Source organism: Capra hircus, chromosome 4 (assembly GCF_001704415.2).
Source record: "Capra hircus breed San Clemente chromosome 4, ASM170441v1, whole genome shotgun sequence".
Taxonomy (NCBI): domain Eukaryota; kingdom Metazoa; phylum Chordata; class Mammalia; order Artiodactyla; family Bovidae; genus Capra; species Capra hircus.
The window spans coordinates 37,439,662-37,454,277 of record NC_030811.1 but is presented as its reverse complement, the minus strand read 5'-3'; the positions used below and the strand labels follow the sequence as shown (position 1 = coordinate 37,454,277).

Below are 14,616 nucleotides of genomic sequence, written 5' to 3'. Positions count from 1 at the left end.
CCGCCCTGCGGTAGTTCTCGCGGTATTTGCTGCCGCCAGTCGGCGAGAGAGGCTGCTGTTGCCTGGCGGTCCTTTCTAGCTCATCTGGTCGCCGGGGCTCTTGTGTTTCCAGTTGCCAGGTCGCGTATCATGACGTCCGCCTTGGAGAACTACATCAACCGTATCCTTCAGTCGGCTGTCGCGGGCATTAGCCAAGGCCTTGGTGAGGCCCACGTCTGGCCCCGGAGTGGACCAGTGCTGGAAAGGCCAGGGGTCGGGATCGGCGGGCGGTTGGGGCACCGAGCCACTGACGGGCTTGGGTCCCGGTGTGGGGATACAGAGGTTAAGGAGGCTCACCCCTGGGGCTGGAACCCGCAGCTCCTGCTGGTCTGAGGCGTCTTAACTTGATGGGAAAGCCGAGCAAAACCGACAAGATTATTCCGAACTTTTCCGTGTCTCTATAGAAATCAGTTATTGATTCACCCTTTCCATTTCCCTCGGGCCTATACGTTCACGTTTGGGAGTAAGATAACAGTTTTACCAGCTGCGACTGTGGACTCATAAATCTATGTGTTTGTTTTATTCATAGGCTTTGCTCAGTCTTCAAGGATAGCAGAAACTTTACAGATGATGCAAAAATTGAATATCTGCCCCTTTACCAGCTGAAATCTCAACTTTATTGTTGATGGGATTAAAATAATGCTTGCTGTTGTAATAGATCGGCTTGTGGGGCAAATAGCTTTAAAAAGCTCCTGTAATAGTGCTCTATGCCCCATTTTAAAGTCTCGGGACAGAAACATTGCGTTGTGCTCTCATGTACAAATTTGGGACAAAAGTGGAATGCTAAAGGTTTTTCTTTTTAAATGATGCAAGCATATTGATACTTGTGACATTGATTTTAGTTTCTTTTGAATTCCAGAAGGCAGGTCCTAGAAGACAGTGTCTTAACGTATTAAATCATTTGACATTGAATAGCACTAATCCAATTTTCGTTTCAGAGATGATGAAACAGGTTTAAAAAAAGGAAAAATATCTTGCTCAATTTTCATATTTGCAATATTCCCCCATTAAAAATGAGTACCAAACATCCCAGCTTGTTTTAAGATAGAATACACTGATCTCATAAAAAGGATGTTCTTTTTCTGTTTTTCCTCTTTTAGATTGTGTAGTTGTCACAGAGAATTAAGAACATACAATTTTATGTTGTAAATGTGGCTGTGTTAAATAGTTGTATCTTAATTCTGTCACCTTTTTTCCTAGTAATTTAAGCCATTTCCTTACCAGATTTTAAGTTTTCAGTTTGCATTCCCTTATAAATGTTTTCCTTGATTCAGTTATCAGGAACTGTTGCTGTCATTACTTCTGATGGGAGAATGATTGTGGTAAGTATTTGGCGTATTCATTCTCTGCTTTCTTTTAGGCTTTTCTGCCTGTGATGCTCAGTTGTCCCAGACTTTTTGTGACCTCCTGAAGTGTAGCCTGCCAGGCTCCTCTGTCCATGAACTTTTCCAGGCAAGAAAACTGGAGTGGGTTGCCATTTCCTGCTCCTGAGGATTGTCCCAACTCAGAGATCAAACCCGGATTTCCTGTGTCTCTTGCATTGGCAGGTGGATTCTTTACTGCGGTGCTACTTGGGAAGCCCACTCTTGTAGGCTTACTGGTTGTAAATTTTTATGTGCAACCTCTCATATCCAGTGCCTAGACACCAGAGTACACCTGCATTGCAGTTTTCTTATGATTCAACTCTTTATCTCTTTGATAAATAGCTGCCAATCTGGTTTTTTTTTTTTTGTTTTGTTTTCATTAATAAACATTAACTGTAAGTTACATGCAAGGCTTCTTCTAGAAGCTTGGATGAATAACAGAATCTGCCCTTAGAGAACTTCTGGTCTAGTCTGCAGATATTTGTCTCTATTTTGTATTTATCTTCCTTCATCTTTTATTTCCTTCCTCATTTAGTGCTCTGACATCTACTACATGAATCATACAGGTTTTTTTTTTTTTTTTTTTAATTGTGCGTGTGTGCTTCTTGGAAACTTTTTAAAAAGATTTAGATACTACCTCTATATAATGAAAATTTAAGACTTGTACATTGTTAATCTTCAGATATTCTTAGGTTATAGAATCTCGTGCTTCTGTAGAATAAATTATGATGAATATTGAAGTTTATTTCATCTCACTTTTCCTTTTATCACTGTATCCCATTTTAATTCCAGAAGAGTCTTGGATTCTCTCCTTGATCTGAGGAATTTATTCCATAATTTTTGGTGGCTTAATTTCATTTATAATTCATGATTGTTAACTTTCAAAAAAGTTTTAAGGCTGCTAAACTTTATTGTCTTCTATAATTCATAGAATTTATTCTTCTATCTTCCCACTCTGCAACTGATGTTTTTGTTTTGTTTTTAATCCTTGGGATTTTTCTCAGTGGGTCCTTAAGTGGCAATTACCAAGTGTCAGACTTTGCCAGGTATGTACCAGGTATGTCACATGTGTTACATCACTTAATCCTAGTACAACTCTGTGAGGAAGAACTAGCCCTGCATTCTAAGCTAAGAACCTGGATCAGAAAAAGAGTCACTTTCCCAGAGTCATATGAATGTATGTGGCAGAACCAAACTGGGATTTAAACTGAATTTGACTCCAAAGCCTAAGGCCAGTCGCCTTGCTTCCTTCTTAATCAAGAGAGCAGTCATGGTTTTGTTTATTTTTTTTAAGGTACTTCACATTGTATTTTGTCAAATTAAGAGAGTTTGAAATATTTTAATCTCATCTTAACTTTGAGAAGCCTATAGCTCTTAAGAAATATTTGCAAATAGTTTTTTAGTTTGTGGAAACCTTGGGTTTAAAATTTTTTTTTAATGGTATAGATGATAAATTGGAAACTTGTTTTAACTTTATAGAAGGAAAGCTATTTAAAAAGAACATTTTGAGAACTAAAGTTCAGCAGTTCTGAATTCCTTTGACACATATTTCACTTGATAGAATTTGTTGAGTCGCTAAGTTATGTCCTACTCTTTATGACCCCATGGACGGTAGCCCACCAGGCTCCTCTGTCCATGGGATTTCCCAGGCAAGAATACTGGAGTGGGTTGCCATTTCCTTCTCCAGGGGATTTTCCCAACCCAGGAATTGAACCCACATATACTGCATTGGAGGGAGAAGGCAATGGCACCCCACTCCAGTCTTCTTGCCTGGAAAATCCCATGGGCGGAGGAGCCTGGTAGGCCATAGTCCATGGGGTTTTGAAGAGTCGTACACGACTGAGCGACTTCACTTTCACTTTTCACTTTCATGCATTAGAGAAGGAAATGGCAACCCACTCCAGTGTTCTTGCCTGGAGAATCCCAGGGACGGGGGAGCCTGGTGGGCGCCATCTCTGGGGTCTCACAGAGTCGGACACGACTGAAGTGACTAAGCAGCAGCAGCAGCAGCATACTGCATTGGCAGGCAGATTCTTCGATGCTGAGCCACCAGGAGAGCCCACTTGATAGAATGTGTGTGTCTACTCAGTTGTGTCCCATTCTTTGCAACCCCATGGATTGTAGTCTACCTCACTCCTCTGTCCACTGAAACTTGATAAAATAGTTATTTGTAAGATGAAGCCAAGAAGCTGTGTATGAGTGTGGTAACAACTATTTGCTAACTAATTTAGTATAGTAAATACTCCACATTTTGCTTCTTTTCCAAATTTTAAGTTAACATTTTCTCTTTATCTTGGTCTAATTTTACATATTTTGAGTTTTAAAACATGAAACTTTAATAATAAGAGATTTACCCAACCAAAGCCATCAGTATAAGTTGATGTTCTTCAGAAACTGAAATAGCATCTGAGATACTGTGTTGAAATATGCCCATGTCTTCCTTTATTAGAAGCCATGATTCTTCTGTAAAACTCTGAATATTTCCTTCAAGTTCTAGAACTTTCCAGTTGTTGCGATCATATTTGTGTCTAGTGTTACTGAGTTATTAGGAGGATTAAATATGTAAATCCATATGCAGCCCATAGAACACTTTGGCAAGTACTAAGTACTCATCTAGCCTTAGCTATTACTACTACCACTTGAAGTTTGTGTATATTTATGGGATTGATTTGAATCTCTGAAAAGTGGTAAATTATATTTGTTTGTTCATAGTAGTGTAACATAGAAGTTCAGTGGTCTGGCTTTGAAGCTAGCCTTTCATGGTTTGGATTGTAGCTCTGCTAATTTCCAGCCATGAAACCATGCGAGATTATTTCTCTGTGCCTCAATTTTCCTTCTCTGAAGTGGGAATACATATAATATCTACTACAAAGGGTAGAGATTGGTTGAGATAATGTGTAGCATGTTTACTGGCATGTAACATTCTGAAGGAGATCAGCCCTGGGATTTCTTTGGAAGGACTGATGCTGAAGCTGAAACTCCAGTACTTTGGCCACCTTATCGAAGAGTTGACTCATTGGAAAAGACTCTGATGCTGGGAGGGATTGGGGGCAGGAGGAGAAGGGGGCGACAGAGGATAAGATGGCTGGATGGCATCACTGACTCGATGGACGTGAGTCTGAGTGAACTCTGGGAGTTGGTGATGGACAGGGAGGCCTGGCGTGCTGCGATTCATGGGGTCACAAAGAGTTGGACACGACTGAGCAACTGAACTGAACATGTATGATACTGTTACATTACTATAGCTGCTGTGTATGGGAGTATTTCCCTTAAGTTTTCCTTGTTTTAGTTTGTATCTTTAGAATATTCACTTCTGGACAGCCTGAAGTTTTATGCTACTTCCTTGGAAGTAACTAATACATGGGGTCCTTTGTAATTCTCAACAGCTCTGCGCACTAGCAGAGGCTTGGTGCCCCCCTCCCCCTTAAAAAACCAAGAGGTAAGTTTTGTGCCAAGAGTACTCTTGGTCATGAAGAGAGATTTTATAATAAACTTGTATGTATATTTAAAATAGGTCCTCTTATTGGAATACCTGGCAGCTAAAATGGTGTGGTTGAATTTACACATTCGGATACTTTGTCTTTTTTCTCTTGAATATTTTCTTTACAGGGAACACTGAAAGGTTTTGACCAGACCATTAATTTGATACTGGATGAAAGCCATGAACGAGTGTTCAGCTCTTCACAGGGAGTAGAACAAGTGGTACTAGGGTTATACATCGTAAGAGGTGACAATGTGTAAGTAAAATGTCTTTTTTTAGGCAGTAGATCAGACTGTAAAAGCATTAACCTGTGATTCAGGAGACCTGGGTTCAATCCCTGGGTCAAGAAGATCCCCTGGAGAAGGAAATGGGAACCCACTCCAGTATTCTTGCCTGGAGAATTCTAAGGATAGAGGAGCCTGGTGGGCTACAGCCTATAGGGTCACAAAGAACTGGACACGGCTGAGTGACTAACACACAGCAATATACAATAGGTACACTGCTTTGCTCTATGGAGAAGAGGTTTCTATCTACTGAGATTTGTCCATATTTCTAATAGTTAAATAGCCTGAATAGGGTCTAGAAAGAACCCTGCCTTAACACTGGATACTTCACTGGAGGAGGTTCTTAAAATGTTCTTCCAAAATATCCCTAATTTCAGAGGAACATAAATATACCTCTGGGCTAGAGTTTGAAAATGTCTTTGAAATCTCTTGTGTGAACAGTTTAAAATAATGCTTTATAATAAAGCTGAATTTATCCATTTTTTTCTTCTAATTTTTAGTATAATTGGCACACTTAAGCTGTCCCATGTTTATGTCGTGGCCTCAGTTAACTTGTGACACTGATATGATGGTTTGAGAAGATACATTTTAGTGGTAACAGTATAAGAAAAGTGCAACATTGTAGAGCAGTACTGTCCAGTACAGTTTTAGGGGATGATAGAATGTTACATATCTGTTGTATATCTGCGTTGTCCACTGTAGTAGGTACTAACCAAGTGTGTGGTCACTGGGTACTTGAAAAGTAGCTGGTGTGACTGAAGAAATGAATTTTAGATTTTACTTAATTGTGCTTAATTTTAATAGTCACGTGGCTAGAAGCTGCTGTATTAGCGCAGTTATAGAGACTGGAATATTGTTGAATCACTTATACTAGTGAGCACTGTTTAAAATTAAAACATAGCTGGAAGGCAGTGAAAGATATATAGCATCTCAGATTACTTTGTTGGACAAGTAGAATATGGAAGAAAATCACCTTTAGATGGTTAAACTATTTGATCTTTAATCAAAACCAGAGGTTTAAAAATATCCTATAGAGATAATATTTAGGTGAAGTGAGCTGTAAAGAGTGGCAGGTAGAGCCCACGTCTCCTGACGAGAATACACTGATTATATTGGGACTCTGCATAATAATTGAGTTTAAGACGATTTCTCCTACTTTAATTTAAAAAAACTTTTCTCTACTTTTGAACTTCATTTTTTAAAAATTTAAAACATTGCTGTAGACCCATTGATATACTGGAGCCATCTTATACTGCTCACCAAAGCAGATTTTTATATTTGGGGAAATTTTGCAAACTGATTGATTGACGTCTTGTTGATAACTTAAAATTGGCTGTAGTAGAATTATTTTGCACTATGGATCTCAGTCAACACTGTGAATCATTCTACCCCTTTTCCTTGGAGAACTGGTTTTAAAACATTTTTCAGCACTCTACTCTCCATAAGGATTTTAAATGACACTAGGTTTTTAAAGATGGAACTGAGGCCTTGATTTGTTTCATATTGAGGAAACTGAACATATTCTTCTACAGTTTGGCATTTCTCATTTATTAAAGAACTGAAGACTTTATATAGTTCAAAGGAAAATCAGGCAAATTCTGTGTAACATATTTATTTGTAGAATTTACTTTCAGTAAAGCCAGACAAATTTGAACAACCGGTCTCTTATGGAATAATGTTTCAAACATGTCCCCTGGTCTGAAATGTAACAGTACCTATATCCAGCTAGAGATATTGGTTACCTAGCATGGCATTAATGAAATTAATGTTATACGTATTATGTTAGTGTTGAATCAAGGAAAAAATTTGCTGACTTTTAACCCTAGTCAGTCACAAGTCATTCACATCAAAAATCATTTGTTAGATACCTAAATATCTGTTTTGTCATCTTTATGTGGAAGAATTGCACTTCTTTTTGTTGTTGGGTTTACACTGAGTAAATTGAGAAACCATGAAAGGGAAACTAACATATTATGTTGATGGATTTAGTTCATTGAACTTACTCAAATAATAGACACTTTTATTTGGTTGTTTAGTAGTGATTTTTTGATCCTCCCCCAACCCCACTGCACCTCGCCCATTCCCAGAATAGTCCTTCAGTTCAGTTGCTCAGTTGTGTCTGACTCTTTGCGACCATATGAACTGCAGCATGCCAGGCTTCCCTGTCCATCACCAACTCTTGGAGCCTGCTCAAACTCATGTCCATTGAGTCGGTGATGCCATCTAGCCATCTCATCCTCTGTCATCCCCTTCTCCAATAGTCCTTGGATTCAGTGAAAATCAGGATTGAAACTCTGGGGTTTTATACCATTATGTATTCCATATGTGTTTTTTTTTTCCTTTAAAGCCTTGTGGCTTTGCTTTAAAGACTAGTCACACTGTATGCAGTTCATCCTTTAATCTTTGTTCCTGTAACAGTGTTGCCTTCGGTTTGAGTTTTGTGACTTAAATATGAAAATGTTTTTCACTTAACCAGTAGTTCTCTTTATTATCTCCTCTCAGTTTTAGTCAGAAATGAGATTGTTCTGATTTTTTTTTTTTTTCCTTAACAGTGCAGTCATTGGAGAAATTGACGAAGAGACAGATTCTGCACTTGATTTGGGGAATATTCGAGCAGAACCTTTGAACTCTGTAGCACACTGAGGAAAAATTACATATATCAGACAGCTGTAAATCTTTGTACAGAAACTGATTATTCTGAGACTGATGGTCAGAATTTTTAGGAATGTGTAATTGTGGATTTTGACTCTATGCTGATTCATTGTAATATGATATGTAAATTAAAATATTTCTACATTTTCTTGAAAAAAAAACTCTTTTTTGACCTAAATAATACACTTGGTAGCTTGGTTTTATTTTTCTATTAAATATTAATAGTAAAGAAATCCAATGATTATTTTGAGAACTTTTAGAAAAGATATTATACTATTTTAATATTTATGGAAAACTAGTTGAAAAGAGAAATTCATGTACTATATAAATTAAACTTACAAATCAATAGTGCAGGATACATGTTTTTTTCCCTGATTTTTTAAGTCATGGTAAGGTAAATCTTGTCTTGTGCAGCTGTCTGAACCATCCCCATTTATCACACTGCCCTGCTGGTTGCTCTGTAGCACTTTAGAAATGTGGGTAAAAGTGTATTTGGTTGAGAAAAGGAAAAATGTTAACACAGTTATGTATATTACCTGACAAAAATTTATTCCATATAGTCTTAAAAAACATCTTACCTTTTAAGAATTGGGGAATTTCTAGTATTAAAGGAATTTTTTTTGTTATTTATAAATGCTAGTAAATATATTTTGAGGCAGTGCTTGCTATTACTGTCAACAGCTTTTTTCATGACTTCCTAGTTCCATAAACCTATTTAAAAAAGATGTAAACATCTTTTCTTCGAGCTTGTCAGGCCTATTCTTTGGTTGATTCTTGGAGTGAGTCAGTTAAGTAGATAAATGTTCCTTCTTTGCTCAACTGGTTGTGTATACTTTTTAAAGGATCCCTAGAAACAGAGCTATAAGCAGTGTTTAGATACCCAAGCTAGTCCGCAAAAACTCTCAAGTCATATGTAGGCCAAAGTGCATAACTTTGTGGTAAGAATAGAAAAATATTTATTTTCTTGTAATTTAAAATTTCAATAGTTTCTTTTTAATGAAAGTATTTAAAATAGAAGTTGCCAAGCCTTTTTTGTTAAGATGCAGGTAATATTTTAAGCTTTGAGGGCCATATGGACTCTGTCACAGTTACTTAAGTCTGTTGTAGCATGAAGATAGCCAAAGATAATACATAATAGATGATAGTTGTAGCTGTGTTCCAATGTTCCAATAGGACTTTATTTACGATAATAGGTGGCAAGCTGGATTTGGCTTTAGGCCACAGTTGTTGACCCTTGGCTCAAAATGAAAAGTACAAGCTCAGTAGGAAGAGATGATGACTGATTTGTATAAATTCTGGAAAGGGTTTCTGGAATGGATCCTTTCAGAGTTCAGAGGTGGATTTTATTGTATTTTTTTGGTAATATTGAAATCCCTACTTATTAAAAATGGTAGTTATTTTGGTTCACAAATAAAACATTTTTCAGAGGAAAATATCTTCACATTTTCACAAAACCAAGACCTGTAAGGAGAGAACTGTTAGATAGTTTTCTCCCTTGATCATGAAGCACCAATACCCAGAATAACTTGGTTGATGTTCTGATGTTCAGGGCTGTCTCTGGGATGATTAGAGGAAGGTTAGCCAGTATTGGCTATCCATAGATATTTGGCTTTTGTAGTATAAGGTTTTATAATCAATTTAGTTATAAAAGAAAACAATGCAAAGTGGGTAAAGCAAATAGCCCATTTTAATTAGGGATTGTAAACCATATGTTCTGTTTAAATAAATAATGTGTTTTAAATTGGTCAACTAATTCCAAAAGGAAGGAATACAGCTCATTCAATTGCTAAGTAAAATGTATTCTTAGTATAAATGATGTCCAGAATCAGATGCTTTCTCCACATAATTGACCCAACACAAATAACACATACCATAATCCCTCTCCTTCATAGTAACCATTTTCCTCCCTATGATGTGTCCTGGGAGCAGCAGGGGTTAAGATGGTTATATAGCATCACCAACTCAGCCTGAATTTGAGCAAACTCCGGGAGATAGTGAAGGATAGAGGAGTCTAGTATGCTGCAGTCTATGGGGTCACAAAGAGTCGGACACAGCGACTGAACAACAGCAACCTTTTGAAATCTAAAATGCCTCATAAGGATGTATTTTCCTAATTGATGCCAGAATAATCAAATGTCTTTATTAATGGTTGGTTGGGGAAGTAATGCTCAACAAATTCAAGTTTGATTTCATATTGCATGAACATTGTAAGGGAGCCACAATTATGAATGCCAACTTGATTAATATACAGTGTCAAGTCTTATATTCTTAAATAAGACTTTATCAGTCAGTTCAGTTCAGTTGCTCAGTCACGTCTGACTCTTTACGACCCCATGAATCGCAGCACGCCAGGCCTCCCTGTCCATCACTAACTCCCGGAGTTCACTCAGACTCACGTACATCGACTCAGTGATGCCATCCAGCCATCAAAGGCTCAAATCAATTTAACCTGCAATTATCTGCTTTGTGACTTAGACTAAGCTGAGCTTAATGAAACAAGGAAATTCTAGGCAAGCTATTTTCACTGAAGTTTTTTGTAAAGGGCAATTAACTGCAAAAATAATTTGTTTTTTAACTGAAAAGATACCAACAGTTTAGAGCATAAAGGTAATCGTTTATTGCTTTACTTAAAACATGTGTTTAGCACCTTTATAAAATTCTGGATTTTTAATGTAAAGTAGACAAAAACAACTTCTAAGTAGTATTTGTTACACAAATGTAGGCTATCCATGTCAACATTTTTCTCAGATGTGTAACACTGAAGGTTTACCATGTAGATGAGAGAGTATACTGTCCCTTTATAATGTGAATGTACTTATAGTCACAGTTAAGAAGCAATGCTTAACTGGCAATGTAGTGTATTTTGGGCCTTTACTTTTGAAATTAGTAGGGAGCATTTACTGAGTACGTAGCATGGACTAGGCATGATACCACGTGCTTATATTACGGATGATTTTACATATGGGGAAACAGACTAAACAGGGTTAAGTGTATGAGGTCATACTTGTAATAGGCTTTTAATTGAAGAAGGTTTTTTGTATTCCTTATATAGCCTCTCAGCAGCAAATATACTCTCAAAATCTCTGCTGTCTAGTATCTCTCAGAAACCTGGAGGAAATAGAAATATTTCCTAGAGGAAATAGAACTAAGGCAGTTCTCAAGGCTGCTTGTGGACCATTTTCATTTGGCCTGAGATGCTCTAAGTACTCTTGGGCCCTACTCTCACTGATTGTGGTTCAGTAGATCTGAAATGGGGCAAAAAGGAATACTTACTAAAAAGCTAAATCATGAAATTGTGGTGGAATTAAAAGACCTAGTACTTGTCATATGCCAGATGAATCCCCAGTTATACCTCAGAACCCTTAGCTTGAAGACAGTGATAATACCTATCCTTCAGGATTGTGACAAGTGAAATTAGACTGCATTTAAAACACTTGGTGTGATTTGCCAGCTATAACAGTACACAACTATTCTAGGTATCCAAAGACCAATGTGGAAAAGATAAACATGGGTCATATCACCTTAGTTTTTCAGAGTCCCACTGGCTATCATATCTCTATAAGAGTTCTCAGTATATAAATTATGAGGATTTCAGGTTAAATCATCATAAATAATGTATAATAAATTTACAATATTTTAACAAATATACAGGAAGATTGATTTGTTTTATGAGGAGTCCTATGCCAAAAGGCAAAGAAAACCTTTTCCATTTAATTGCATTTTTTGTTAGTTTGTTTTTCAAACCATTTAAAAAGCTATCCATTGATCTTTTATTATAGAATGTTGTAGCGTGACTTAATAGCCTTGAAAATTTAACATAGAGGTTAAAGTAAGACAATATAGACATTAATCCCAAAGTAGAAGCATATGAAAATACAGAATACAATTTTAAATGTATATTGAGGTAAGAAAGAGACTTTTTAAATACTCCAATATTAGAGCAATATCAGTACACCTAAAAGGCACAAGAATTATTTGTTGAGTGAATAAGTTCGTGAATGAAAACCATATTTTCCTTAGGAAAGGATTTTTGAAAAACCACAGAAATTAACTCTATAGTGAGTACCTTGATGACTAAAACTACATCTATTCCATGCTTCTATTTTTGACATATAATAAAATGCCTCATTTATGTAAGGGTATTTTATAAATTTATAAATTTTTAACTACTAATTTAATGGTGGCCTCATACAGTTGTTCAGGTCATGCACTATACAAGTTATCACCTTTAAGGGGAACCATTTTCATTGCAGCATTTTTGCTTTTGTGATATTTTTCTACTATCAAAACTCTGAATTAGGTCCAGAGATGGGCTATTTATAAACTATTATACAAACATAACTCCTCTGGCTGATGGCAATTAAAGTATCTCAGTTCAGTTCAGTTCAGTTCAGTTCAGTCGCTCAGTCGTGTCCTACTCTTTGCGACCCCATGAGTCGCAGCATGCCAGGCCTCCCTGTTCATCACCATCTCCTTGAGTTCACTCAGACTCACGTCCATCGAGTCCGTGATGCCATCCAGCCATCTCATCCTCGGTCGTCCCCTTCTCCTCCTGCCCCCAATCCCTACAAGCATCAGAGTTTTTTCCAGTGAGTCAGCTCTTCTCATGAGGTGGCCAAAGTACTGGAGTTTCAGCTTCAGCATCATTCCTTCCAAAGAAATCCCAGGGCTGATCTCCTTCAGAATGGGCCAGTTGGATCTCCTTGCAGTCCAAGGGACTCTCAAGAGTCTTCTCCAACACCACAGTTCAAAAGCATCAATTCTTCGGCACTCAGCCTTCTTCACAGTCCAACTCTCACATCCATACATGACTACTGGAAAAACCATAGCCTTGACTAGACGGACCTTAGTCGGCAAAGTAATGTCTCTGCTTTTGAATATGCTATCTAGGTTAGTCATAACTTTTCTTCAAGGAGTAAGTGTCTTTTAATTTCATGGCTGCAGTCACCATCTTCAGTGATTCTGGAGCCCAAAAAAATAAAGTCTAACACTGCTTCCACTGTTTCCCCATCTATTTCCCATGACGTGATGGGCCGGATGCCATGATCTTCGTTTTCTGAATGTTGAGCTTTAAGCCAAGTTTTTCACTCTCCTCTTTCACTTTCATCAAGAGGCTTTTTAGTTCCTCTTCACTTTCTGCCATAAGGGTGGTGTCATCTGCATATCTGAGGTTATGGATATTTCTCCTGGCAATCTTGATTCCATCTTGTGTTTCTTCCAGTCTAGCGTTTCTCATGATGTACTCTGCATAGAAGTTAAATAAGCAGGGTGACGATATACAGGCTCGATGTACTCCTTTTCCTATTTGGAACCAGTCTGTTGTTCCATGTCCAGTTCTAATAGTTGCTTCCTGACCTGCATACAGATTTCTCAAGAGGCAGGTCTGGTATTCCCATCTGTTTCAGAATTTTCCACAGTTTCTTGTGATCCACACAGTCAAAGGCTTTGGCATAGTCAATAAAGCAGAAAGAGATGTTTTTCTGGAACTCTCTTGCTTTTTCCATGATTCAGTGGATGTTGGCAGTTTGATCTCTGGTTCCTCTGCCTTTTCTAAAACAGCTTGAACATCAGGGAGTTCACGGTTCACATACTGCTGAAGCCTGGCTTGGAGAATTTTGAGCATTACTTTACTAGCATGTGAGATGAGTGCAATTATGTGGTAGTTTGAGCATTCTTTGGCATTGCCTTTCTTTGGAATTGGAATGGAAACTGACCTTTTCTAATCCTGTGGCCACTGCTGAGTTTTCCAAATTTGCTGGCATATTGAGTGCAGCACTTTCACAGCATCATCTTTTAGGATTTGAAATAGCTCAACTGGAATTCCATCACCTCCACTAGCTTTGTTTATAGTGATGCTTTCTAAGGCCCACTTGACTTCACATTCCAGGATGTCTGGTTCTAGATTAGTGATCACATCATCATGACTATCCTGGTCGTGAAGATCTTTTTTGTACCGTTCTTCCATGTATTCTTGCCACCTCTTCTTAATATCTTCTGCTTCTGTTAGGTCCATACCATTTCTGGTTCTAACAAAATTAGTAAACATTATGGACTGGATTAGACACGACTGAGTGACTAAATTACCACCGTGGACTGGATGGTTGTGTCCCTCCAAAATTCATGTGTTGAAACCTTAATTTCAATGTGATGGTATTTGGAGGTGGGAACTTTGGGAAGTAATTAAATCATAGGAGCCCTCATTAATGGGTTTAGTGTTCTTATATGCAAAGGCCAGAGATAGCTTCCTCTTTTGGCCACATAAGGACACAGCAAGTAAACCATAAAGGGCTCTCACCAAGAACCCGCTCATGCAGGTGCTCTGATTTTAGACTTCCAGCCTCTGAAATTGTTCTAACAAATGTTTGTTGTTTGAACTACGTGCTGCTGCTGCTGCTGGTAAGTCGCTTCAGTCGTGTCCGACTCTATGCGACCCCATAGATAGCAGCCCACCAGGTTCCCCTGTCCCTGGGATTCTCCAGGCAAGAACACTGGAGTGGGTTGCCATTTCCTTCTCCAATGCATGAAAGTGAAAAGTGAAAGTGATGTCGCTTAGTCGTGTCTGACTCTTCGCGACCCCATGGACTGCAGCCTACCAGGTTCCTCCGTCCATGGGATTTTCCAGGCAAGAGTACTGGAGTGGGGTGCCATTGCCTTCTCTGGTTTGAGCTACCTAGTCTATAGTAATTTGTTACAGCAGTCTAAACTGATTAAGTAAATCATGATGATTAGCCAACAAACAGAAGAAAAGTATTTTCTTCTAAGAGGAGCAAAACATTCTCCTCAAATTATAAAAGAA

The 14,616-nt window shown here is 38.0% G+C and overlaps 1 protein-coding gene across 1 annotated transcript; it reads left to right on the top strand.

The window, feature by feature from the left end:
- On the top strand, nucleotides 21-8,635 carry LSM8 (LSM8 homolog, U6 small nuclear RNA associated). Its single transcript, XM_005679353.3, has 4 exons — nucleotides 21-160; nucleotides 1,321-1,361; nucleotides 5,013-5,140; nucleotides 7,721-8,635. The coding sequence occupies exons 1-4, from the start codon at nucleotides 130-132 to the stop codon at nucleotides 7,809-7,811; spliced, it is 291 nt and encodes a 96-aa protein (XP_005679410.1). The 5' UTR covers nucleotides 21-129; the 3' UTR covers nucleotides 7,812-8,635.

Excerpts from the sequence above, each read along its gene's own strand:
- LSM8 (XM_005679353.3), top strand. The coding sequence starts at position 130 with ATGACGTCCGCCTTGGAGAACTACATCAACC. Across the intron at positions 161-1,320 it reads CTTGGAGAACTACATCAACC|GAACTGTTGCTGTCATTACT; the intron begins GTATCCTTCAGT and ends TTCAGTTATCAG. Across the intron at positions 5,141-7,720 it reads ATCGTAAGAGGTGACAATGT|TGCAGTCATTGGAGAAATTG; the intron begins GTAAGTAAAATG and ends TTTCCTTAACAG.